The 27,613-nt window shown below is 48.0% G+C and overlaps 2 protein-coding genes and 1 long non-coding RNA gene across 3 annotated transcripts in view; 2 read left to right on the top strand and 1 right to left on the bottom strand.

Moving 5' to 3' along the window:
- LOC140700041 (uncharacterized) overlaps positions 1 to 15,275 on the bottom strand; it is a 105,148-nt gene extending 89,873 nt beyond the window's left edge. The window contains exon 1 of the mRNA XM_072972580.1: positions 14,978 to 15,275. The gene's annotated coding sequence lies outside the window, so the exon portion shown is untranslated. The remainder of the gene's footprint in view (positions 1 to 14,977) is intronic.
- Positions 328 to 5,561, top strand: LOC140700397 (olfactory receptor 10P1-like). Its single transcript, XM_072973893.1, has 2 exons — positions 328 to 374; positions 4,607 to 5,561. The coding sequence occupies exon 2, from the start codon at positions 4,623 to 4,625 to the stop codon at positions 5,559 to 5,561; it is 939 nt and encodes a 312-aa protein (XP_072829994.1). The 5' UTR covers positions 328 to 374; positions 4,607 to 4,622.
- Positions 15,276 to 15,455: 180 nt separating the features above from the next.
- Positions 15,456 to 26,225, top strand: LOC140700040 (uncharacterized). The gene is made up of 3 exons (XR_012078259.1): positions 15,456 to 15,616; positions 24,096 to 24,148; positions 26,107 to 26,225. It is a non-coding gene; the product is annotated as an uncharacterized lncRNA (long non-coding RNA).
- Positions 26,226 to 27,613: the final 1,388 nt, after the last annotated feature.

Genomic DNA, 27,613 nt, shown 5'->3' on the forward strand with positions numbered 1-27,613 from the left:
GTCTGCAGTTTATTCTACCTATAATGAGAATCTATTGAGCTATTGGAGGGTTTAAAGAAGACTGACATCATCTGACTTACACTTGGAGAAAAATCACATGAGCTAGGTGGAGACAAGATATGGAACAAGAATGACTCTGATGAAGGACAATTTGCTGGACTGGGAATTCAGCAATAAAGGTGAGAGGTGGTTGCCTGGGATTCAATTGTTGATGCAGAACTAACAGGACTTGCTGAGAAACTGCATATGGAATATTAAGAAAATAAATGAATTTAAATGGACAGCCAGATTTTTGATCTGAGCAATTGGGTGGTAACAGGGCCCTTACTGCTGATGAGGACGTTTGGGAGAACAAGAGAGCTGTTTGAGACAAAGTAAGTATGAGATACCTCTAAGACATCCAAGAGGCGATACTTAACTCTATATATGAGAGGCCAGGGCCAAAGATGTATATTTGGGAGTCACAGAAGTTAAAAAGGAAAGTGTTTCAAGGATGAGAGGGGATCAAATATTTCAAATGCTGCTGAGAGACTGAGTAAGATAAAGACTGAAAATTATCCATTGGACTTGGTAACATGAGGGCTGTTGGTGACCTTGATAAGAAAGAGTCAGTGTTGATATAGGGACAAATGGAGAAAATGGGAGGTAAAAAGTAGAGACAGCACGTGTCAACCAGAAGATACCAGGAGCTGAGGGGAAGGCCCAGGCTATCCCAGGTAGCACCTCTGTCCTACTCCCAAATTCCACCACCCTCCCCAGACTAAAGCCATTCAGAAGGCTAACTCTCTGTAAAGAACCCCACTAAGCACATCTGCAGGAGCATGAGATACCTGGAGATTGATGGGAACCCTGAAACCCCCGCCATGAGCCCATGGGTAACCAGACAGGCAGTGTCTTCCCTGGAAACACTTTTCATCAAAAGCAAACCAGGCATGGAAATCAATGTGAATTAACCACATCTCACTGTCATTAACTTCTAGAATTTTCCAGAAGCCTCTACATTTAAAAGGGAGCCAAGATTTCACACAGAGAAATGAATTACCCATGGTGAGATTCTAGACATAAGGGAGGAGGACTCTCAAATCTCCTGCCATTTGTGACCAAGGAGACCCTACAATGAGTGAGGCAGCAAATGTTGGCAGGAGAGGGAGAAAGGTAAAAGGAAAGGGAGAAGGACACAGGTCGGCCAGGAAAAAATGAGCACAAGGAAAGGGAAGGGGACACAGCAGTCACGGGGGACCCCAACAGAGTCACCAGCCCATGACACACCTCAGCACAGAGATACTCAGGGAACCCCCAAGAGTCAGGGCCTCCTAGGCCCCCAGAGGGTGAGTTACAGCAGCAGCTGGAGAATAACTGTGGGCACCACCGGGGCTGAGTCTCCCAGAGGAGGAGGGAATCGGCAGAGCCCGAACCTGCGCCCTTCAGGCCCCACCCTGGCTGGGTGGCCATTTCCATCGGCCCCAGGTAAGCGGCCCACACAGTGCTGGGCAGCCTTGGGCCGTCCAGGGACAGGAGTGGAAAAGGAACAGTGGGTATATCAGGGCCCACTTAGGGCCTACAACCTCTCTCTCTGGGCTGGAAACCAATAACGGCACCTGGTCATGGGAGAAGAGTCCAGGGCAGGGTTCCCAAATCCCTACGACTGCAAAGACACGTAAAAAGATGTGCAAAGATGTGATTCAGATGCCACCAGCCTGGCTGGACAGGGAGAAGGGATGAGGAGGAGACAGGGAGCCTTGGACAATTTCTCCCAGATAAAACTGCACACAATACAGCAAGTGCATATATGTTCAGACCATGCAAACCTGGGTATGACATGAGCGAGCAGCCGTGCTGTGGGATCAGCCGTCCTGTGTGATAAGTGTGGCGATGATGTGATATGCAGGTGTGAAGTGGGTCTAGTAGGGTGGGGTGTGTGTGGTGACGTGGTCGGGGTGAGGCAGTGGATAGTGAGTGCCGGTCTGCGGGATGACAAGTGGTATGTACATCAGCTAGGCATTCATAGCCTCCATCCTGCCTATGGTCAGTGTCTGATGAAAACTTAGGACAGTCTTTTCAGGTTCCTGTTAATGGTCCTCATCTCAGAGCCCACAGATAGAGCTGGCTGTTTCCCCCTTTGCTGTTCCATATAGTCCCCAACACACACACACACACACACACACACACACACACACACACACACACTCCCCCATGCACAGCTCCCGTTAATACTTCAGAGAAAACCACGAAATTTGAAAGAACGATGATGAGTTGTCTGGCTGTGCTCCCCAAGATCTCCCTGACTTAATAAAGGCTGTCCTCCCCCCATTTCCCACATCCCCCAGCAGGCTCCAGAACCCCAGCTCCCTCGCCCACAAGATGACGAATCTCCCCCTCAAGGGCCGCTTCCTATTCCTGCGCCCCTTAGGAGCCTCAGCCCCTGCATTCAGGGCTCTCCGAGCGACCAGCAGCACAGCTAGCCAGCCACAACTTCGTCCGCTCACCCTCTGCCCACCTGGCCATTTATCCACAAGTTACCTGTTGTTCCATTGATATACCCATTAACTGACCAGTTTATCCATCTCCCTGTCTCATTAAGACTTATTGAAAGCATACTTGGAGATGGAGGAGGGTCTGCATTAAAAAGGGTCATGGGAAGGGAGAAATGGGGAGTTGCTGTTTAACTGGAATAGAGTTATACTCATTTTTCAATAGGGAAAAAGTTCTGGAGATGTGTTACACAACAAGGTGAAGGTGCTAACACCACCAAACTACATGTGAAGAAATGGCTAGGATGATCAATTTCACCACGTGTATTTTTTACGACAACAAAAAATAAATTTTATTTTAAAGAGAGCCTCAGCCCCTCTCTATGACCCAGAAGGGCTCCCTGTCTCTCTGCGAGACTGAAAAGGATACCTGGGGCCTCAGGGCCAGTGTCTCTCTGAACATCGTCCCAACTCTGCCAGGATGCGTTGGAGGTAAAGGGAAGCTGAAGAGGGAAACTAACGGAGGCAGAGTGGAGACAGGGGTGATGGGAGCTGAGGAACAGAGAAGGGAAGAGTCGACGACCCAGGAGAAACTTCTCTGTCCACCCTCACAGGCGGCATCTTGGGCAGAACGTACCTAGGGGACAGAGGAGAAAGGCTCTCACAGTGCGGCAAAGATGAGGTGGCTGAGGAGGCCCAGGGCAGGCTGAAGAGGAGCCGCAGCTTTACTCGGGGAAGGAGAGGCGGCTGGGTTGCCACTAGCGTCCACGTACAAGAAAGCCAAAAACACACAGCACGTGGCAAGACCCATTAAAAAGTCCATGCCCTTAGCCACTTATTCCCTGGGGCAGAACTTCCAGGAGTGGGATAAGTTAACAGAAGCAAAATGAGGCATTTACAAAGATACTGTTTGCACCATTATCTAAAATAGCAAAGAAAGAAAAAAGAAAGAAAGAAGAATCCAAGTTGCCCTGCAGGATCTTACAGTGGAGACTCTGCACCCAGGCACAAGTAATGTCTCGTGAGAGCATGCAGGAAGATGCTTTCTTTAAATACTGGGAGGGCTGTCTGGTGCAAAAGGGCTTAGACATTCTATAAAATACTAAGAATTTAGCCAAGATCTATAACGAAGACTCTTCCTACAGGCAGAGGAGGCCAAAGCTAAAGGGGGCTACCTCAGTAGATGGTGAGTTCCTGTCCCTGCAGATGTTCAAACAGACACGACAGCAACCTTCTAAGATGTTGCAGATAAGACTGGAGCATTGTCATGCTGAACTGTATGATCTTTAAGGTCACTTTTAATCCTGAATTGTCCTGAGTAGTTATTTCTAACCATGAGGAGCAGAGAAGCTGCGATGGGGTAGGTAGACCTTGAGTTGAGCTTGAAGGAGGAGTGGGATTTTAAGAGAATGCATAGTAACATGCCCTGTCGGGGGCAGTCTCTAGGGAATGCATGGAGACCTGGGAGAACAGAGTGCGGACAGCTGGTACAGCTGATCACAGGGCCCAGATAAGAGGAGAGCAAAGGACAACGTGCAACATGGCCAGTCTCTGCCCAACTCCGCTCACAGGGCAGGTGACAGAACCTGATAACCTACTAAAAGAGTCTGTAGAATCCCAAAGTGTGATACAACTGGGCAGTATTATCACACACAGTCACAACATAGCGTGGCATTCGAAATCCACAGCCCACCGCAGTGATCACTAGAGATAGGCTTGGGACAGTCCCTGGCTCAGTCCACAGCAGAGGTTTCTGGGTAGTTTCTTCCAGACTGGGGTTTCTGTCCCAGGAGTACAAAGGGGGTAGACATGGCAGCTGCTCCATCCCTGCTCTGGAGAAAGGCCCAAGTACACATGGGAGTCGGGCCCTGCACACAGGACCCAGAGCACAGGGAACAGTGGCAAATTCTTGGAACTTGGAGTCAAGAAACCTAGATTCAAGTCATGCCTGCCACACCCTGCCTATTACCTCCAGCAAATTATTTAACCCCTCAGAGACCCATGGTCTCATCCATAAAGTGGGGGACCCTAACTGTCTCCGTTGATTCTAGAGGGACTATATGAAAAGTGCTTTACTAAGTTACAGAAATGCTGATTGTTCCTCTATAAACTTCTCTTTATTGGCTGTGCCACAGGTCCTAGCCTGAAGTGATGGCTAATGCGAATCAGACTCTGCCTGAATTCCTCCTTCTGGGATTCTCTGACCTCAAGGCCCTGCAGGGCCCCCTTTTCTGGGTGGTGCTTCTGGTCTACCTGGTCACCTTGCTGGGCAACTTCCTGATCATCCTTCTCACACAGGTCAGCCCCGCCCTGTGCTCACCCATGTACTTCTTCCTGCGCCACCTATCCATGGTGGAGGTCCTCTACACCACCGACATCATGCCCAGGACCCTGGCTGACCTGGCCTCCCCGCACCCCCGGGCCATCTCCTTCTGGGGCTGTGCAGCCCAGATGTACAACTTCATTGTCCTGGGCATCTCAGAGTGCTGCCTGCTCACAGCCATGGCCTATGACCGCTACGTCGCCATCTGCCGGCCCCTGCACTACTCCACCCTCATGAGCCAGCAGGCCTGCGTGGCCATGGTGGGCATCTCCTGGCTCATGGGCATCATCACGGCCACCACGCACTCATCCCTCATCTTCACCCTGCCTTTCCCCAGCCGCCCAATCATCCCACACTTCCTCTGCGACATCCTGCCAGTACTGAGGTTGGCCAGTGCTGGGAAGCACAGGAGTGAGATCTCTGTGATGACAGCCACCGTGGTCTTCATCATGGTCCCCTTCTCTCTGATTGTCACCTCTTATGCCCGCATCCTGGGTGCCATCCTGGCAATGGCCTCCACCCAGAGCCGCCGCAAGCTCTTCTCCACCTGCTCCTCCCACCTGCTCGTGGTCTCCCTCTTCTTTGGAACGGCCAGCATCACTTACATCCGGCCCCGGGAAGGCTCCTCTGTCACCACAGACCGCATCCTCAGCCTCTTCTACACAATCACCACACCCATGCTCAACCTCATCATCTACACCCTTCGGAACAAGGAGGTGACAAGGGCCCTGCGGCACGTGGTGAAGAGGCAGGTCCCCTCACCCTGAAGGGACTCAGGGGTTGTCTGCTGACTCACTGCCTGCTCCTCCTCTCAGCCTTCAGGTGCTGGACTTAAACCCTAGCCTAACAGAAACCATGCAGCACCTCAAAGAGATGAGGCCTCCTTGCAGAAAGTGTTGGAGTTAAAACAGAGATAAATGTGTATCTTATCTCCTCTCCCACACTCCAGCCTCACTATCAGAGCATGAGTTATTAGACCAGGGGAGAATGGAAGGGAATACTGCCTAGGGGGAAGAGTATTTAACATCTTCTGGATAATTCCGGATCCCTGAGCAAGCTGATTGCCATGGTATACCAGCAGTCAGAGGTCCATGTCAGTCATGAAGGCAGATGTCTATGAACTTGACATCCAACTCAGTGACCCCCCCCAAGAACCCCTGGCGGAGTTTACCTGGCCCTTTGATCTAGTTTTCTCCCAGAAACACACTGCAGTCTTAGGCCCTGATGCCTTTTAGAAGAGAGGGAACTGCTACCTCCTTGAGACATTCCATGTGAATATTCTTCCCTGCCTTTCCCCATCCTTGATTTCTGACCTCATCCTTAACTGGTGATAACATGTCCAACTGGACAAGAGCATCTCCCTGGCTTCCCTGTCCTTCTCCAACATGCATCATCAGCCGGATCCCGTGCATTCTTAGACTAGGCGAAGCCCTGAGGCCGTCCTGGATAGGAACCAGAGAGTGGACACTTAACAGTCACTGTGGCCACCCAGCATTTGACCCTCCTTCAATGTTCAGAGAATTTTCCACTTTACAAGTCTGCTGAGGAGAAAAAATCACCTCCCTCTGTGAGCTGAGAACATTTCCAACACCCCTCCAACGTATGGGAGCTGGTACCACCAACTGGATGCACTGCTGCCTGACCTTGAGTAGCCCGGGCCCACAAGAGGCAGAGAGCAGTGCTCTCGCTCTCGCTCTCGCTCTCTCCCTGTCTCTCTGGCAATAGCAAAGAAGGCTGCAGCAGCAGCAAGTTTCTGGCATACAAGTGGCATCTGGTCCCTAGTGGCAGCACCAGTGGTTTCCTCCACTGGCCAGTTCATGTTTGGGAGTTACTCCTGGAAGCTTAGCCTCTGACATGGTCCTCAACCCTCCCAACACTATATTTTGCTAATAAATTACTTCTCAGTTTCATCATCCAGACAGCTTGCTTCTGTTGCCGTCAAGAATTCTGACTGATACCATCAGCTGAGCGGCTGGAGGCAGCAGAGGGAAAACCTTAACCCTGGTTTCCTAGGAATGAAACGTCTAGCCCCCGCTTAGAGAAAACAGCTCAAAGGAACTTGGGTCAGAGAACATCCTCAGACAGACACAGAGTCAAGGAACCAAGAGCTATACAGCTCTCCTAATCTTCAGAACAAAACTGAGAAGGTCCTTCCCTCATGGGGCTCCTAATCTAATGGGGGTGGCCATGGAGAGAATAGAGTGAAAACAAACAAACCAGCAGAAACATGTAATGAGTAACTACAAAATGTGCAATCATGCAGTAGAAGGTTAATGGTCGATTACAGTTCGCAGGTGTTTCTGGAGGGCTTCCTGGAAGAAGTGACTCAGTGCAGTACTTCCAACCTTCCTCCCATCATGGCATACATAGGAAGTGCTGAGATTTGAGTGACACACCAGGGTAAACAGAAGGGGATTTGAAGGCATCTAGACAGGAATTCATGGAAAAAATTCATTGCACTTCTTATAATACAATCATAAGAGAAAAAAAGTATACAGTACTGTGGAAGTTTTTAAATACTGGTTTTACATAAAAGTTACAAATAAAAATTTAAATTTTTATAAGAAACTTGAGCTTGCTTCTGCAAACATAATTTTTATATTATACTAGGTTTTGTGTTTTAAAATTGACACAGTAAACACTTCCTGATCAAGATTTTTTAAGTATTGATTTCTTAAAATAACTATGGTCATCGTGAATGAAAATTACTCACAGAAATGGGTGATAAAAAATGTAAAACCTTTTACAAAGTCATTCGAAATTTTGCAATAGTTGAAACTATACATAAATATATATTTGCATTTACTAGATCTTCCTTTTCTTTCATGGGCAAAGGTAGTGTTGAAAATTCTTGTTAATAATGAAAAAGAATTTCATATCCAATCATACTTTTTCACGTCAAGTGCCTCGGTGCAGCACTGCTGGAGCGCTAACATGCAGAACGCGGGGCCGGCTTAGACACCGCCACAGGGCACGTGAGCAGGCAGCAGACAAGATTCAGGTCCACTACGGAGAGCTGAACTCTCAGGACGCCCCTCGGACTCCCCACCCTCCGACCCCCGCAGGCCACACGCTGGGCTGTGCACTGTGCTCCTCAGGCACGTGGAAGCCCACCTCCTCCACAGCTCCACAGGCCCCTCGCCCACAGAGGGTAAGGGGACAGCGGGGAGCTGGCCCCAGGAGAAGACGTGAAGGCTTCAGAGCACTTCATGGGCTGCCTCCTCCTACCGAGGCCAAGCAGTGGCTACGGCTCGTTTTTCTCAGCGACCTCAGGAAACTCAGTTTATTGCCAAACCCCACTCCTTTTGGGCTTCCCCATGAGGGTCCCAGGCAAGGCTGTTTATGACCAGATGCAGTGGGCCTGGGAGCTCCATCCTTTCCAAGAGTCCACACGTGCAGAAACCAAGGCCTGAGAGGATCACTCCAATCCGTGTGGTCCCCCAGCGTGCCATGATGCACCCACTGGAATGCTCAAGTTCAATAACTCACTCAGAAAATACTACGTCAGGATGTGTGCCAGGGATCTGGGGCAAAGGGGAATAAAACACAACCAAACGGGACAGACAGACCAACTAACAGTCGACTGCAGTCTCACAATTTTATATGAGACTTGTGCCAAACACAGCAGCAAGACAGGACGGTGAGGAGCACAAGGGAAAGGTCCTAATCCAGCCTGAGAGGATGGAGCAGACTTCATGGAGGAGGAGATATCTTAGCTGAAGTCTGGATAACGGGGAGGAGTTATCCAGGGAAAGAAGTAAGAAAGGGAATAGAATGTGCAACGGTGCATGTGACAAGGAGCATGGCACACACTCCAGGAACCGCAGGGTGATTATTACAGTTACGTATGTACGTATGTACGTACGTACGTACGTACGTACGTACGTGTGTGTGTGTGTGTGTGTGTGTGGTGGGCAACGGGGAACTGACAAGAGAGGAGGAAAATGTAAGCACTGCCCAAATCTGCTGGGGTCTGAAGAGGCCCAGTGAACCTCACAGCTCGCCCTTTTGGGTTCTCTGCCAACGAGGAGAATACACTGGAGTTAGGGAGAGAGCACAAGGTCAGCTTTATTACCAGGCAGGCTGAGCTGGGGGAGACGGCTTGAACCCAAGGTCAAAATGAGCTTCCTACTCCCCACATTTACCACCATCCCCAGTTACAGGCAGGGGTTCTGTACAAATTGCTGGTCACCCCAGAGGGCCTGCCCCCAGCTCACCACCTGAAGGAGAAGAGTGTGTGCAGCCTAAGGCAGGCCAGCCCGAGACAAAAGCCAAAGAGGGCCTTATACAGCATCACCAGGCCGTTCACTCCTCCTCCCCTGAAGAAGTGAGTGAGGGGCTAGAGAGAAAGGCAGGAAGTGTTTCCACCCCTGTTCCCTTCTGGGATTGGGATAAAAAATCCTTTCATCTCATGGAAAACCTAAGGAGCCAGGTAACAGCTGTGCTCCCACCTCCACCCCGTACACATCACGAAGGATGTGGGGGTCAGTTTAGAACTTGGGGATTCATCCTGAGTGACAAGACCAGATGTGAGGTTTTTTTTTTAAATCTTTCTAGTGGTGTGAAAAGTAGGTAACAGTGGCAGGAAAAAGAGATGCGGAGATCTTTAACCAGTTTATCAGCGATGGTGCCCAGTTGCCAACAACAGATTCCAATCTGCTCATCTCAAGCAGAGAGGAATTATTTGAAGGTTGAACAGTGCACGGAATCTCCAAGGTGGGGACAGAGAGCCAAGGTCCTCAGCGGTGCAGCAAAGATGATACTCAACAGCCCAGGACCCACACCACTGACACGAGGAGCTCGGTTCATATGCCACTGCCCAGTGCACACTGATGGCACTCGGGACAAGACGACCACAGTGGGCCAGTAGGAATTCGAGGCAAAAAGTAACTGATTAGGGCCTGAACAGGAAGCACAGAAGGGCATCTGAGCTAGAATGAACAGCAATAGCAACAGCTAAGATTGTTTGAGAGCATAATACATACAATACAAACCCCTTGACTTGATTATCTTATTTAACTCCCATAAAAACCCTATGTGGTAGATGCAGGGATGGATCCCAGACATGTGGGGCCTAAAGCTTATATCCTTTGAGGCGGCCCTCTTTAATAAAATAAGACAGAAATACAAATATAAAATTAAGTACAGTGTTCATTTAAAGGAAAAAATGTATTACTAAAATTAGAAAATTTCTTAAATTGGCAAATGCCACGAATGATACAATCCAGGAAAATAATATATTTTTGTTTTCCCTGCTCACCGCTGTAATTCCTTTTTTTCTTATGTTTTTTGCTGTGCACTCTTTGATTGCCTTCCTATTCACAGGACAATGATTTTGTTATACAGTTTCTGCAAAGAGATTAGGGAGATGATTTGTCCTACCCCTTGCATGGTTGATTGAAATGTATTGTTTTAATTGGTAGTTTAGGGGAAAAGTTTTTAACTTCACAACTCATTTTTGGCAATTTTATGTTAGATTTTAGGATTGTTGTCAACTTTGATCAAACCTGTATCAAATTTCTTTCATATATTAGCTGTAAATGTTCACAATGTTTCAAGTTTTCCTGTACAATGAATTATCTTAAGTAGTCTCTGAACTGACCTCACTCATTAGCCATTTTGCCCTCCAGGCTCTCACTGCAGTAGCATATTAAATTTTATGTTTCCTACTTTGATGTCAGTATTTATGTCTAATCAGCAAGAAATCTAAATTTTTTCCCAATGTGTTCATTTGATTCACTCTCTTCATTAATTGGATGGTGTTCAAGTGACCTATTGCTGCATAACAAACCACCCCAATCCAGTGGCATAAAACAATGATCAGTTTGTTGTGCTCTTAATTTCTGTAGGTCAGGAATTTAGAGCACAAGGATTCTCGTCTCTGCAGCACAATGTCTCTGTCATCAGCTGGAAAGACTCACTAGGTAGAAGTGACTTGAACGGCTGGGAGCAGAATCATCTAACAGTTTCTTCATTCCCATGTCGGGTGCCTGTAATGACTGGGTTTACTGACCAGAACACCTACACGTGATCGCTCCATGTGGCTTGGACTTCTCACAGCCTAGCAGCTGGATTCCAAGAGGGAGTGTCCCCAAAGAAGACATCCAGAGCAAACATTCCCAGAGCCAAGACAGAGGCTACAAGGCTTCTTCCCACCTAACCCTGGAAGCCACACAGCATCATTCCCAACACATCCTGTTGGTTACAAGTGGGTCACTAAGACAATCCCAGATTTAAGAGTAGGGGGTTAGACCCCACCTCTTGATAAGGGAGGGTGACAAGGTCACGTTGCAAACGTGCATGTGGGACGGGAGATACTGCTGCTGCCATCTTTGGAAAACACTATGTCAGAGACAGATTATCAACTAATCCACGAGAGCCTATACTTCATGCAGAATCTCTCTCTTCCTCTTAACAAATTTCAGCTTTTAATACAATTTGAAATTTCCATTATAATTCGTTTCTGAATGTAAGAATAACTTCATCACTCATTGTTATTGCTTTTGTTTCATATTTCATTATTTTCATCTCTTAGTTCTTTTAAAAATAAATTTGAAGATGACCAAAGCAGTTACCTTCATGTACATCCAAATCCATAAAAGTTGTTTTGGGTTTGGTTTTGTTTTTGAGCAGAGACAGGTTTATTCAGGGTCAGGCAAGGAGAACAGGTGGCTCAGCTGAGAACACCAGCACTCTAAAGGTGGTTTTAATTTCTCACTTTTTAACTGAAACACTCAAAACATCTTTTGAAATTTCAGTTAAAATGAAGTATTTAAGTTTAATCAAATACCCCATTCCCATTTCTTTAAAAAGAGTAAAATTAATGGTTTGTTTATAAGTGTATATGTTCCTGTATCATCAAGGATATTTCTCACCGGAGAGAACTTATTTTTTACTTAGAGGATGAAAATCAAATCCTGCTGACAACTTTACACATGTGATGGTCAGAAAGGTCTTTTGCCAGAAACTAACTTCTCAATCCCTAGATCTCCAGCCTAGTTTCTCCTCCACTTTCCACATATTTTCAGTGCCCGGCACCATCAGACACATTTTTGCTGTATTAAACATCCGGTGCTAAACTTTGTGTCATAATGCTGATGATATGGCACCGTGGGTAGAAGGTGTGTTCCTGGAAGTCATTCCTGCATCAGGACAGCTGGCAATGACTTAACTATGCGCAAAGGTGATTGTGAACCACACAAACCCAGATGCTACCATCCCATCAAACTTAAACTTAATCTATCACCAACTCAACTTAGACTTAGATCCAAAAGTATCCATGGTCACTTCAACATCACCCATCACAAGGGGAAATGTGACAGAGAAAGTCAGAGAGGAGAAAGACAGAAGCTACAAAAGACTTCAGTTAAAATAGATCACTTTGCAATTTTTAAGAAAACTTGGCAATTTATATTTTAAAATGTGACCATAGGAACATAATTGCTAGCAATTCCTGGCCCTTTTAAGGAGCCTATACAAGTTTGGAGTCCCCAGAATTCAAGCTTCACAGCAAGTTCACCTCTAAGTAGGCTCTGTTATTATATCAATCTCAACAGGATGAGGAAACCAAGGCACAGAGATGTTGAACAACTTTCCCTAGGTAACACAGCTAGGAAATAACAGACTTGAGTTTCCAACTCTACAGCTGGCATTTTCACTCTCTACATTACTGATTTTCCCTCTGATAATGTGAGTTTAGAGAAAGTAGAAAGATGAGAACAAAGAGCTGATGAAAATAAGCAGAATGACAGGTGGAAGGAGGTTAGTGGCACAGAGGAGGAGGAGCAGGACAGCCTGGGCCACCAGAAAGCCACTTCTCCTCATCTGGACCAGATGTGCAAACACTGAGTAAGAAAATGCATTTCTTCACTACTTTGTAAGTGGAAAACACTCCAGAATCAGTGCAGGGACAGAAGTTAGCCTTTCTTATCTTGCCTCAGAGTCACACCAGCTCTCACTCTGCACCATCATTTAATCCACACCATCCTCAGCATCTCATTTTCCTCTAGGAACCACACCAGTTCATTATCTTGATAAGACTAAGCTGACAGCACCTGGAGAGAAGCACACAGCAGGTATGCTAGGTGTACTCTCATACCAGAGGGGAGGAGATAAGCCCCATGAAATTCAGAGACCTGGCACCTCAGTGAAGGTTCTCTGGAAATGTCAAGACATCTCCTCAAATGTTAAGGACAAGCTGCCTCACCTTTTTCTCTGTAGGGTAAGAAAACGAACTCCTGTGGGTCTCTGGATTTGGGAAGCAACATACAGCCCATTTGGGTGTGCTGCTTCAAACCCCCTAGCAGATGTCTCACAAGTCAGAGCAAGAAAAGGCTCTCTAGCTGGTCCAGGCTGCAGCTCTGCCATCTGGACCTCCTGAACACCCAGCACACCCTAGGATGCTCAACATCATGGCGCTGGAAGCTCTGATAAGTCCAAGAGGCAAATCACAGGTTTGGGAACCAAACCCAGGTTTTGAGAGCCAAGCCCTGGCCTTTGGGGCAAATAATCAGTATCCTTTTGTGAAACTGTTCTTGGGCTCGTTGTAGGCAACAGTACATACTGAACACCTGACCACTGAAGACCAGGTGACCATCTATTGAACTCTTTTGGTCACCATAGTTTGGACATAGCTGATCCATCCAGCCTAAAATTAGGAATTTCCAGTAGCACTTCACCAACAAGCAGAAGTGCTGAATTCAGACAGGGCCCAAGCATACGTCCTGAAGACAAAAGAAAGTTGCATCTACCTCCTTCCTCAACAAATCACACCCAGTTCGTTCTGAATGGGCCTGTGAATAGAACGGCCATAATGGCAGGAAAGGAGGCCGGGCATGAACTCCACAAAAGCAGCTTCTCACCAGCCAACCCACTAACCCCACCGCTGAGATTCCACTTTGGTTTTTTTTTTTTTATTCAAATGTTTCATTAAAAATCTTTCATACATTTTGTGGTTTGGTGTTTTTTTGTTTGTTTGGTGGGTTTTTTAATTTAATTATAGTTGATTTACAATATTGTGTTAGTTTCAGGTGTACAGCTTCAGATTCTTTTGTACTATTAAAAGTTATTACAAGATATTGAATATTGCTCCCTGAGCTATACAGTAAATCTTGTTTATCTATTTTGTATACAGTGGTGTTTATCGGTTAATCCCGTACTCCTAATTTACCCCTTTCCCTCCTCTTCCCTCTTTGGTAACCATAAATTTGTTTTCTACATCTGTGAGTCTTTTTGTAAATAAGTTGATTTGTATTTTTTTTAGATTCAACATACAAGTGATATCATATAATATTTCTTTCTCTGACATTTACTTTTATTTGGTGGTTAAGAGCTTTGCGAGAAGACAGAACTCCCCCATCCTCTACAGAAGCCAACACGCCCAAAATACTGGCTTTCCCTAAACTCTAGCAGCCAAGTCACAGGCCTGTGACCTTAGCTAGTCCCCTAGGATGTATCTGCCTCAGACTTTAAGTCAGGGGCAAGTCATGCAGAGGGTAGAGGAAAGTTCACAGTTCATTTCGGTGACGGCAGTGGGGACACCGAGGACCTAGAGGCGGCAGCACCACACATGCCAAAGGAGCACCAAGAACCAATGGTGGCCGTGCCAGCAGCATCCTAGCCAGACCACCCCTGAGGTAAAAGCTTGACTTGGCTCCGGTCTCTGGGTGTCTCTTGGTTCCAGATCGTTCCCCAAGCCTGGTCCTCCAGGATTCCTATCAGCTCTGCGACCAGCGGAGTCACTTTTTCTCCCCCCAGAACTGCTCACTTGCTACCCCTTTCCCTTCCTCCCAAGGCCCAGAGGAAGGGGCCCACATGCCCCCTGCGGAGTTGCCTGCACTCAGCCTGCACCAGGATTTCCGCATTTCCAAATCCCCTCTCTTCGAAAAGTCCACACACAGCTTCTCCCTGACGTAACACAACATAACACATTTTCGGCTTTCCTGCAACTTTGGGAGACTCCTTAGCGGAGAAGGTCCCAACGTTTTTGTCAAGTTAATCCTCGGCCCACTCACACGGGCAGTACACACGTCCCAAGGCGAGTCCACCCCCCACGCGCGGCTGCGGGCGAGGGAGGGCGCGGGGACAGTGGGACCAACCCTCGTCCCCCCGCGGCGGCCGGGCCCCGTCGAGGGTCGCGGGGCTTTCTTCTCACCACCGAAACCCCAACCACGCCCACACTTACCTCCGAGGCCTGCAGGAGGCCTTAACAGCGGCGACGCTTTCTTGTCCGCACGACGCTTCCCGCTCGCAGGAGATGTGCCGCACCGGCGGCCCCGCAGCCCTGACGCCGCCGCCGCCGAGGGTCGCGACCCCGCGCGTTCGGGGCGAGCCTGCGGGGAAGCGGCGGCGGCACCAAGGCGGGCGGGCGCGGGGCACGCACCCCCGGCCCCCGGGCTCTGCGCTCACCCCTCCCGCCCGCCGCGCCCGGAGCCCCCGCGCCGGCGCCCGCGGCCGCGGCCCGTGCGCCCAGAAGCCGGCCTCCCGCCCCCAACTCCGCGAGGCCCCGCCCCCCCGGCCCCAACTCCGCGCGGCCCCGCCCCCCCGCCCGGCAGGCCGGCCTCCCGCCCCCGACCCCGCGCTGCCCCTCGACAACCTCCGCGCCCGGCCCTGCCCTCCCCGCGCGCGGGCCCCGCGCCCCCGCCCTCCCGCTCGGCCGCTCAACCGGCCGCCGCGTGTCCGGGTCCCGGGAAGAGGCGTCTACGCCAACGGCCTCAGGCCTACGCTGCCCCGAAGTGTTTAAGACATCTAAAAACCTCAATGAAAGTTATCACTGAAGTTCATAGAAACGCAAATGATAGCAGCAGCACTCCTACTATTAATCGTAAGTAACTACCGCTTCACTACTTGCCATGCACTGCCAAGCAGTTTTTTTTTTTGTAATCTATTCGACAACTATTTCTTGAACATCTAGTATGTGCCAGGCACTAGGAAAACACTGGTAAACAAGACAAGCAGCAACCCTGCCTTTACGGGACATGTAGTGAGAGACGAGAAACCATTAACAAATTGATTTCCGATAATGTTAAGAGTGCAATAAAGAATGCCTGGAGAGGGTCTACATTAAATTCTCACAACTATTCTGTGAAGCATAGAAACTATTGTAACTGCTGTTCTACAGATTAGGAAATTCAGGCATAAAAATGGTAAGAAACTCCCAAGATAGGAAAAATGTTAAGAAATCTCCAAGGATTCGATCTTGGAGCCTCCTAGCACCACAGCCATGCTGTAAACCACTGTGTCATAGTGCCATCTGTATCCAGTCCTCTGGTCAACCTTTCTTAGGCAGCTCCATATTCCCCACTCCTATGATTTCCAATACAATAAGGGACACTATTCCACTCTTTAATGCCCCTTATTCCCAAGGATAGACATGGACTCCTCCGTCCCTAGCCTCCCATATCCTCTTTTGCACTTATAGGATGGCCAACATTCACACAAGTAACAAGAGTGAGTCTCTGGTCCAACAAAGGACTCATATCAGGGGAAATTGCTCTATTTCCCAGGTAGTTTCCTTCTTCCTGAATGGAGGTGATCAGAGCTTTCCGCTTAGATCCTCACATCCAACTGCAGTTCCAGCCCTGCTTGAATAGCACCTGGGGATACAGTTGCCAGATTTAGCAAATAAAAATACAAGACATATAGTTAAATTTTATTTTCTCATGAATAATGAATAATTTTTAATGTATCTGTGTTTCAAACATTTCTTTCCCCAGAAAGATAAAGTGGTGCAAAATCCTTCTGGCCAAATATTTCATGGGACACACTTATACCAAATAATTACTTGTAGTTTATCAGAAATTCAAATTTAACTGAACATCCAGTATTTTCCTGGCAACTCTGTCTAGGGACCCCATAAATAGGGAGCCTCAGCCTCAAGAACTGATGGTCACCATCTCAGGTGAGAGACGCACAAACCCACTTAGGGACAAGCCAGTCGGATTTCATGTCCTCCTCCTGCCCCCGCCCTCAGCTCACAACAATGAGGAAAAAGCCTCTCCCCCTGTCTTGTTCAGATACCAACTCTATAGGGAAGTCATTGCCTGAGTCTAACTTTGATGCCTCACGTTGCACTCTCAGTCCAAGTATGTCTCACACAGTGCTTGGTGGACTGGGGGTAAATGAGTTCGTGTCCTCCTTGTAAGGTCTTTTCTGCACTACAAGAATATTAACTATCCCATATGTCCCCAGTCCTGCTCTTCCCCGGGCTCCCTAACCCTAACTCCTTCCTGACTCTTAGTCCATTTCCTTCCCCTGCAAATGGGACTGCCCTCAGTTGGACTGTAAAGCTATAAAAATTCTTTTGGAGGACAGTTTGGTAATATGTTTCAAAAACTCTTAAACTGTGCATATGTTTTCACCCAACAATTCCATTCCTAGAAGATGGTGCTCAGAAAAGCATAAACATACAAAGATATGAGCGCAATGACATCTCTCTCAGCAATATTTATAACAAAAAATTTTAATTCTAATAATAGAAGATTGTGGGGTTCGTCCTTAGTTTTTGGTTTTGTTTTTTTTTTTTGAAGTATAGTCAATTTACAATGTTGTGTTAGTTTCTGGTGTACAGCATAGTGATTCAGTTATACATATGTATATGTTCCTTTTCATATTCTCTTTCATTATAGGCTAGTAGAAGATATTGAATGCAGTTCCCTGTGCTGTACAGTAGGACCTTGTTGTTTATCTGTTTTGTATACAGTAGTTGGTATCTGTGAATCCTCAACTCCCTTTTTATACAACCCCAAGTCCTTTCCCCCCGGTAACCATAAGTTTGTTTTCTATGTCTGTGAGTCTGTTAAGATTGTTTAAAATTAGTACATTCCTATAGTAGGCTACTATATGGATATTAAAATGATGCTTTAGAAGCCTACTTAATGTTACAATATAGTTTAATAATGTGGAAAACAAAAGTTATGAGCAATTTAGACAATATCATCCCATTTTTAGTTTTTAAAAATATGTATAGATGTGTGTACACACACACACACACACACACACACACACACACACACACACACACACAGGGAAACCAGACATAATTAACACCAAAATGTTAATAGTTATTTTCATTTCTTCTGAATGCAAAATTCTCTACAATTAACAGTGTTACTTTTGTAAATTGGAAAAGAAAATCAATGCGATTTTCAAGGCCCTCGTTTATTGTGCCTTTTGAGTGATTTCCCTGCTTATCCTCTCCCCCTGACAGCTTATTGCTAAGGGAGAGTTTATGAACAAGCAAGAATGGACTTCCCAGGGAAAGTAAAATGGTGCAGGCAAATGAAGGTGGCTTCAAGTAGAAAGAGTGGACAGTTTGCAAGAAACAAAAGCATCATCTTGGGAGTCCAGGGGCCAGATCAGCCCTTCTGATTGATCAGAGTCAGAGTGAGAGATGTAGGTGCATTTCTACCCTAGGACCACATGAGAAGATGACCAGCGAGCCAGGCTGCAGGTGAGAAAGAAGCTCAGGAGAGAATATCAACATCTCAGGGATCCCAGGAGAGGAGCTGTAAGTCAGGAGAAAAGTGACTAGACAGAAGCTTCCAGACCTAAAGCGGCATCGGGCAAGACTCAGCACCTGAATGGCCAAAGCCAGACCACCTATTCCCTGCCCCGTTCCTACCCTGGTCAGACCTCCCACCTGGAGCAAAGGCGCTCATGTCATATCAGGGGTGACTTTTGCGAAAAAGAAAGGTTTGCAGTGAGGACTCTGGGAGAAGGAGGAAGAGCAGTGTCTCCAGGAATCTTAGGCCCAGGAAGGCGCCCCAAACCACAGGGAAGACCAGGAATTGCTCAGTCATCACACAAGACGGGCACAGCGCCTTCCCTCCTCATCAACCTCCCCTCCAGTGCATGTCTCTCCAGCTTTGTACCTGCAAACAAGTCAGGTCAAGGCCGTAAGAACAGGCCCCAGAAGCTGAGTTCTGAGCAGCATGTCAGAGCCCTGGGTCCTTGAGCTGGGCAGGCAGGGGCCCCTACACAGACCACACCGAGTGGGCCAGGGCTGCAGCCGCCAGCTGCTCCCTCCTCCTTGAGAATCCCCAAGGATCAGGCCCTTATCTCCAAGAACCCGAGGGGTCAAGAGCTCCAAAGGTATCTCTTCGTGAGCTGCCTCACTGCCACTGTGACCTCCTTGTTCCTCAGAGTGTAGACGAAAGGGTTGAACATGGGAGTGACAACCGTGTGGAAGAGGGCAAGGATCTGGTCCCTGTCCTGAGAGGAGCTTGCGCCTGGCCTCATATAGGCAATTGCCCCCGTCCCAAAAAGAGCACAACCACAAATAGGTGGGAGGAACAGGTAGAGAAGATTTTCCGACGTCCCTGGGATGTCGCGACGCCAAGGATGGTGGCAAGGATACAAGGCATAGGATCTCATCGCCCCCGTGTGGTGAATCTCTAAATAGCCACTTTCAATGTCATCCCCTCTATTTGAGCTCTGGGTGAGGAGATGGTGAAAGGAAGGGGCTTGAAGATCTTCTACTTGTCCAAACTCCAGTCTACAGAGGAGGAAACTGAGGTCTAGAAGAGCTCATTCCGTTTCCCCAAGATCGCTCAGTGACTTTAAGGCAGAGCTGAACCCTGTAATAACACGCGTCACTCACAGTGCATGGCGCTGTGGCATAAATCCCTTCACCTGATCCTGACACAATGAGGTTTAATTAACCCCACCCTACTGATGAAACGGGAGAGGTGAAGTGTCTTGTCCAAGGTCACACAGCCCGGCAGGAGCAGAGCCAGAACTCAGACACAGTCTGTCCCCAGGGCCAGTGTAACTGAACAGTATAAACCCCCTCCCAGCCTCTAAACCCAACACCCACCCTGAGTGTCCCTATAACATGTCTTCATCTAAATCACAGAAAAAGATGCCTTGGAAATACCGGCTCTAATTCCTTCATGTTACAAAAGAGGAAACAGATGGAAGGGAGATGTGCTGTTCCACAGTCACCAAGGGTCAGAGCCCGGGCTAGAGCCCCCGTCTCCAGGCTCCTCGTCCAGTGCCGCCCCTGGGCCTCTGTCCTACTGCAGCTCTGTGTACACACATGTGTGCCTGCATGTGTGTGCATGTGTCCCTGTGTGTTACATACGTGTGTGTGTGCAGGGACCATCCTACAGTGGGAAGGGTAGCCAAGAAAGCCCCAGGGTAATCCCCACCAGTACCAGGACCTTCTCAGATCAGCACCTGCCCCTCTGCAGAGCCTTGAAGTCAGAGTCAGAGATGAAAGAGTTTAAAGGAAGAAAGGGGCCGTGGGTGGGGCAAGGTTCCACAGCTGGGGCCCTGAGGGATGGAGGGTGCTTCAGTGGGTGTAGTGTCAGGGACCTACTGCCAAAAAGTCCAGTGTGCAAGACTCAGAGGGACACAAGAAGCCACTAGTTGGTCAGACATCCTATTAATAGTCAGAGCTCAAGCCACACACCCCCTGCTGCCCCCAGGACAAGAAGCCCAGGGACACAAAAAAGGACCTGCCTCAACCAAGAAGCCTTCTCCATGCCCCCGCGCAGCAGCAGAACTCACTGTCTGGGCCTCTACATGGATCGGCCCTGCACACTCAGTTAGAAGCAAGTCCCTATTTCTAGACCCAGAAGGTCCAGGTTAAAAAAAGCCTCTCTCTCTCCCCCTCCCTTACACAGAGGGAAGGCACCTGTCATGTTGTGAGCCCCACATGACAGAAGTGACGTCCATTTACTCAAGGGGAGGGCATTGCACGAGGGCCAGAGCATCAGGAGGCAGTGTGTCTGGGGGCCGGCTAGGGGCTGCCTGCCACACGTACGCAGCCCTGTGACGCAGACACGGCCCGAGCACCTGCTGAGTCTAGCCCTAGGCTGGGTAATCACTGCGGCTAATTCTCATCCTCCGCCTAGTTAGTGAGCCAATTAATTAGCTCTTTGCAGATGAGAAGGCTGAGGCCAAGGGGTGCGATGGGTGTGACTTGCCGAGATCCCGCTGGTCAGTATCCAGCCAGGATGCGAACCCAAGCCTCTGACCCCAAGGCCAGTGCCGCTTCTACCTCAGCTGTCTGCCATTGACCCTTCCCCGGCTAGCCTCCGGGCTTCACCACAGACAAGCGTGTGACTGTGGGCATGTGGTTTAAGCTCTCAGACACTTGGTCTTCTCACCTGCAAAACGAAGATAATTCTGCCTCATTGGGTTGTTGTAGGAATTAAGTAACACAGTGTAGGAGGAGCGCTCAGCACGACATCTGGGGTGTGACGAAGGTCAGCGTCACGTCACGTGGCTCAGGGGAGACAGAGGAGGCGAGCTCACCAGCCCATGTCCACCCTGGTCTGGGAAGACAGCAAGATTTCAAAGCCAAAGAAAATTACCCAAAGGATACCAAGGTCGAAGAAAGTAGAGGATTGAAGGAAAAGTACCTTGAAAGTTACTACTTTGAGTGGAGGGAAGGTTTAGGAGGCCCCCCCACCCAGCCTCGAGGGCAAGGAGCCGTCTTCCTTGGTCACATCCTGCGACCTTCCTCCGAAGAACACTTCTACTCAGGTGAAAACAGAAGTTGGTTGGCTGCAGTATCTGGGGTGTGTGTTGATGGGGGAATCTGTGGGGAGCCAAGGAGAGGGAAAACGAACTGAAGAATAACATGAAAATGAGAGAAAGGGGCCTCGTAGCTGTCAGCCAACCCCAAAGATGAAGCTGGCCCCATGTTGCGCTGAAAACAGCAGGATTAGACCCGGGAAGCCAGAACTGTAGCAGCCTCCACCCCAGAGATCATGAAAACAACAACAACAAAACCCACGTGAGGCCAGGAAATCCGTGTGCCCGAACCCCAGCCCTTCTGGACTCTCGCGGCCGAGCTCCCTCCGTGGAGAACACAGGGCGCAGCGCTCGGGGCGCCCAGAGCTCCGGAGAGAGAGCTTGGGCAGGAGGCCGGCCTCTCCTCGCCCCTGAGATCCCGTCGGCTCTGAAAGTCTCGGCACTCTCTTGCAGACGTCCACACGCAACTGAATGACTAACAAAAACTTCCTCCCCAGGGTTGCTGAGTAAGTCCTAGCTCCCCAGGGTCAGCCAGGTCTCGCCCAGGCCTGCTCCGTGGAGCTGGAACCCCCAGGGCGCCCGCGACAGTGATGACCTCCCAGTGACACGTCTCCCCAAGTGCAGCGGCGATCACAGCCGCAGTAACGCCTCCATTATTTTTGTCCCACAACACTAAAAAAAAAGAAGAAAAGAAAAAGTTTTCAGCCTAGCAATGAATAGAGCACTTCAGCAATTTCCTTTCATCATCTCACTTGGTCCTCACATCAACCCTAGAGACAGGCCCCGCAGGGATGACCACCGTGTTTCAGTGGCAGGAAAACTAAGGAGCCACGTGGCTGCAAAGCCCCTTGGCCAACGAGGGTGGAGCCGGGACTTTAGACCAAGAAGCCAAGTTCCTGGCTCCCGGTCCAGGACACCCTGATACACCACCCAGTCCTGCCCGTCTCGGGGGCCCCTCTCCTACCAGCTCTGTCCCCACATCTGTGACTTATCCTCTGAAAGCCCAGCTCCTTCCAGCACCAAGAGGCCACAGTGTCCTACACAGCAGCCCAGGAACAGCCGGCCTCCCCTGAGGGTCCCACGACTCCATCACTCCTTTCCCCCCGCACCCCCAGCCGGGCTTCTGGAGCAGGAACCAGGGCACCCCATGGGGAGGTCACTGGGCTCCCTCACTGCCTCCCTCACACCCCCCAACTCTGCCCGATAAACTGCCTCTCCTGCCTCCCGCTCCCCTCCCAGAGCTGAGACTCCCCGTTTACACGTGTCGAAGTCGTGCCTTGTTTTTCGCTGAACGGTGTAAGTAGCTGACCCAAGACATGTCAACGAGACAAAACAAAAAGATGGTAAAAATTAAAAGTAGGAACAGAGGAAATAAAGAGAAAGAAAATAAATCTTAAAAAAGGAAAAAGAAATTAGGGATATAAAATGGAACCAGAAATAAAACTTAAACAGGCAAAATACAAGACCTACGCCCTTCCTAAGGGTGGGCTACAAGCTTGGCTCAACAGCGAACCCAAAAAGGAGAGTGTGGTCAGGCCCAGAGTTCACGGTGTCCGTGAGACAAAGCAGAGACAGGCTGCTCAGGGCAGGACAGCCATTCTCGGAGCCAAGACCGGACAGAAGGTTCTCCCAAGGACACCCCTAGAGAGACGACTGTGCCTCACGTCCTTACCGTTGCCTTAAAAGTGAGTTTCCTGGGATGGCTTCTCATAACGGTCCTCGACCCAGGGGATGCCGTCGCACCAGAGGACCTCAGCAGCTGTGGGGGCGACGGGAGGCAGCGCGCGCCCTGCTCTGTCCTGCCGGAGCCGCATCTGGGCAGGAGCGCCCCGTCTCGGTGTGACTGACGTTTGGAGCCAGATCATCCTTTGTTATGGGGGCTGTTCTCGCCTTGCAGGGCAGTCAGCAGTATCCAGACGTCCCTCGGGGGACAAGATCACCCCCAGTTGAGAACCACTGATCCAAGGGTAGAAATCATTCCTTTTATTTCCTTTTTAATATGGAGCGGCAAAGAGGAACTTGGTTGCATTTTTATTATTTTTTACAGCTTTATGAGTATAATCTATGTACCCTAAAATCCCCTCATTTTTTAGGGTTTTTTGGGGGGTAGTAATTAGGTTTATTTATTTATTTTAGAACGAGGTACTGGGGATTGAACCCAGAACCTCATGCATGCTGAGCACACACTACCACTGAGCTACACCCTTCCCTTAAAATCCACTCATGTGAAGTACGCAGTTCAGTGGGTTTTAGAATATTCACAGGACTGTGTAACCGTCACCACTATCTAATTTTAGAACAATTTTATCACTTCAAAAAGTAACTCCTTACCCCTTAGCAGTCACTTCCCATTCGTCCCTCCCCCTAGTGTCTCGTCCATGGATTTGCCTCTCCTGGACGTTTCACACGAATAGAGTCATGCGGTATGTGGTCTTCTGGGCCTGACTTCTTCCACGTAGCCTGACGTTTTCCAGGTTCATCCACGTTGTAGATGCATCAGTATTTATATCCTTTTTATTGGCACATAATGCTCCACTGTATGGATGTATCATATTTTATTTATCCATTCATCAGTTTTAAGGGGGTTGGTTTGTTTACTTTGGGACTACTGTGAATAACCCTGCCATAAACGTTCATGCACAAATTTTTGAGTGGAGATGTGTTTTCAGTTCTCTTGGGCATATACCTGGGAATGGAATTGTTGGTGTGGTAGATTAATATTTTGACCAGTTGCCAGTCTTCCAAAATACCTGCACCAATGAATGATAGTTCTAATTTCTCCACATCCATCTCACTATTTTCTTTATTTTTTATTTCAGTCATCCTAGTGGGTGTGAAGTGGCATCTCGTGGTTTTGATTTTCATGTCCCTAGTGAGTAATGATGTTGAGCCTGTTGTGTGTGTTTATTAACCATTTGTTTATCTTCTTTGGAGAAATGTCTTTTAATCCTTTTCCCATTTTTCAATTGGGTTATTTAGCTTTTTTGTTGTTCAGTTATAAGACTTCTTTATAAATCTGGGATACAAGTCTCTTATCAGATAATGGTTTGCAAATGTTTTCTCCTATTATATAGGTTGTCTTTTCACTTCATTGATGGTGCCCCTAGAAGCACAAAAGGTTTTAATTTTGATGAAGTTCAATGTACAGGTGTTTACATCTATAAATTCCCTTCTTTGGCACATTGGTTATTTAGGAACATATTGTTTAATTTCCACATATTTGTGAATTTCCCAAATTTCCTTCTGTTACAGATTTATTTAATTCCATTGTGGTCAGAGAAGACACTTTGTATAATTTTAATCCTTTTAAATTGATTGAACCTTATTTCTGGCTTACTGTGTGGTCTGTTCTGGAGGCTGTTTCATGTGCACCTGAGAAGAATGTGTTCTGCTGCTGGGGGACGCAGTCTGCAGGTGTCTGTTAGGTCTTGTTGGTTTACAGTGTTGCTCTGGTCTCTCTCCTGTTTTCTTGTTCAGCTTCCAGTAATGAGAGCAGAGTGTCAGAGCCTCCAGCTGTCACTGATGATCGGCTGTTTCTCCCTTCAATTCTGTCTGGATTTGTCTCCTGTGTTTTGAGGCTCTGTTGTTGGGTGGCTGTACTAACATCAGACAAAAGGGTTTAAGACACAAGTTAATACTAGAGATAAAGAAGGCTCTTGTAATGATGAGAGATTCAATATATCATGAAGGAAATCATAGACATTAAGTGGAAATAAATGAAATAGGGAATGAAAAAAAAACATTGAGAAGATCAAGACAAAAAGTTGTCTTTGAAAAGACAAAATCGACAGACTTCTAGCTAGATTGAACAAGATAGAATCAAAGTATTAAAATGAGGAATGAAAGATGGGACATCACCACCAAACTTACAGGGGGGAAAAAAGGATTGTAAGGGAGTGCTCTCTGTCTAGAAAGTCCAATGTTTGGCCTTCCTGGGGGAACATCCTTTGATCACTTTTTTTCCCCTGTATATGGGCCATTTTTTCGCATGTCTCACAATATTTCGTTAAACTCGACATTTTAAATAATATATACAGCAGCCCTGGAGCTCAGAGTGTCATCCCCTCAAGGATTAGTGTTGCCGTTTGTTGCTGCTGCTGCTGCTGTTCGTTTGTTTGTGATTTTCCAGAAGTAATTCTATAAAGTCTGTATTCAGTGCCATGTGAGGCCACTTGGCTAGCTTAGGAGTCAGCTAGTAATTGAAGAGCGATTTCCTTACATGCCTCTGACCATTACGTGTCCCAGCCCTTCCGAGGGGCTGTTGCGTGGGCTGGAGCAGTTTCCAGCTCAGCCTTAACCCTCCCTTCTGCTCACGTGCAGCCTCAGTTCCCCCGGAAGTGAGGGGTGTGCAGCCCTGAGCACGAGTGTCGCTGACTGACCAGTGCCCTGAGGATAGGGCTCTCCTCACTGACCAAATGAGGACAAGCCCTGCGAGCGGGCTTTTCCGGGGATCTCCCAGAAAGGTCAACCCGTGACAGCTCTCTGGGGGTCAGCTCTCTGGGGCCGCCTCAGGAGCCAAGCAGGACTGGCGCTGCTTGGGTGAGGAGCGAGGTCACAAGTTTTTGTGATACAAATACGTTTTTCCATTGTTTTTAGTGCCTTTTTGAAAAAGGAAATGCAATTTTGACAGTGGTTCAGAACATACAGAACCAGAAGTTAACTTTCTACAATTGTCACAAATGATTGCACTTTCGGTCTACAACCTGCATGTGGCAGGCAAGGCCCCCCCAGAGGGTGACAGAGGACTAGTCTCTCACTTTTCAGACTGTGGGTATATTAGGAAATGAAGAAATGCCAGAACAGAGTTACTAAAATGTTGTTGTATTTTAGGTATTTTTTTAACCACCCAAACTTTGAATACAGCCAGTAAATACAAAGGCACGGTGACCTTGTGTAGCAGTAATAGCAGTCTACAGCTGAACCCATCGCGAATGCAAAGCCCAGGTCAATAAGCTCACCCGGTTGCCGGAGTGACACGACCCTTGTTTTCTGTCCTGCTGGCGATTTCTTTGCCCCCATGGGAGGAAGGGAATGAGAATTCGGATAAATCAACCTCAAGTTCTCTCTTGCCAGGAGAGCACCTGCAGCTCAGTAGATCAACGTAGTGGCTCCTCCCAGCAAACCCAAGGAGGTGGGGACAAGTGCATCCTGCCCCACCCACAGCCATATCTCAGCCCCTGCCAGCATCCTCCTGCCCTCCCCCAGGCCTCCCCAGGGGCAAAAGTCACTCCCGGTGCCACAGTGGAGATCTGCACCATTCCTTGCTGTCTGGCCGGGGAACTATGGCAGAGCGGTCGAGAATAAAAGGACTAGACATGCTGCTTTATCTAAATAACTCATTTCCCTGCATCACACGAGCAAAGGAGCCCTTGTAGACCTAGATCTTAAGATAGAAAGGGTTTCTTGTGGAGCCTTCTTTATCAACCCATGTTCAAGCTTCAGATTTTAGCCAAAAGCTAATAGAAGTTTTCCTCTGTCCAGATTTTACCAGATCCAAAGTGGAGAGGAGCTCTCTGATTTCATAAACGGAGTAGATGTTGTGTGCTGTAGCCAGTTTCCCCACAAGTTATCTAAAAAGCCAGCACGTCTCACCATAGCAGGGATTACTCTTTCTCCCAAGTCCATAAATTCTGATTTCATATTGAGAAAGCATATACTGCAATGGAAAAAAGACAGTCTCTTCAGCAAGCGGCGTAGGGAAAGCTGGACAGTCGCATGTAAATCAGTGGAGTTGGAACACTCCCTCACACCATATACAAAAATAAACTCAAAATGGATTGAAGACTTAAATCTGACATGACACCATGAAAGTCCTAAAAGAGAACGTAGGCAAAACATTCTGAGACAGTAAATCGTAGCAGTATTTTCTTAGATCAAACAAATGGATTTAATCAAACTTAAAAGCTTTTGCACAGCAAAAGAAACCATCCACAAAATGAAAAGACAACCTATGGAATGGGAGAAAATATTTGCAAACGATGCGACCCAGGGGGAGAGGGTGTAGCTCAAGTGGCAGAGCACATGCTTAATACACATGAGGTCCTGGGTTCAATCCCCAGTACCTCCTCTAAAAATAAATGAATAAATAAACCTAAATACGTCCCCCAACAACAACAACAACAACAACAAAAACCCAAACAGATGTGACCCACAAAGGCTTAAATATACAAACAGTTCATACAACTCAATTTCAAAAGAACAACCCAATCAAAACACAAGCAGAAGACCTCAATAGACGTTTCTCCAAAGAAGATATATACATGGCCAACAGGAACATGAAAAGATGCTTAACATCAATAATTACTAGAAAATGCAAACCAAAACTGTAATGAAGTAT

This window comes from Vicugna pacos, chromosome 12 (assembly GCF_048564905.1).
Source record: "Vicugna pacos chromosome 12, VicPac4, whole genome shotgun sequence".
Taxonomy (NCBI): domain Eukaryota; kingdom Metazoa; phylum Chordata; class Mammalia; order Artiodactyla; family Camelidae; genus Vicugna; species Vicugna pacos.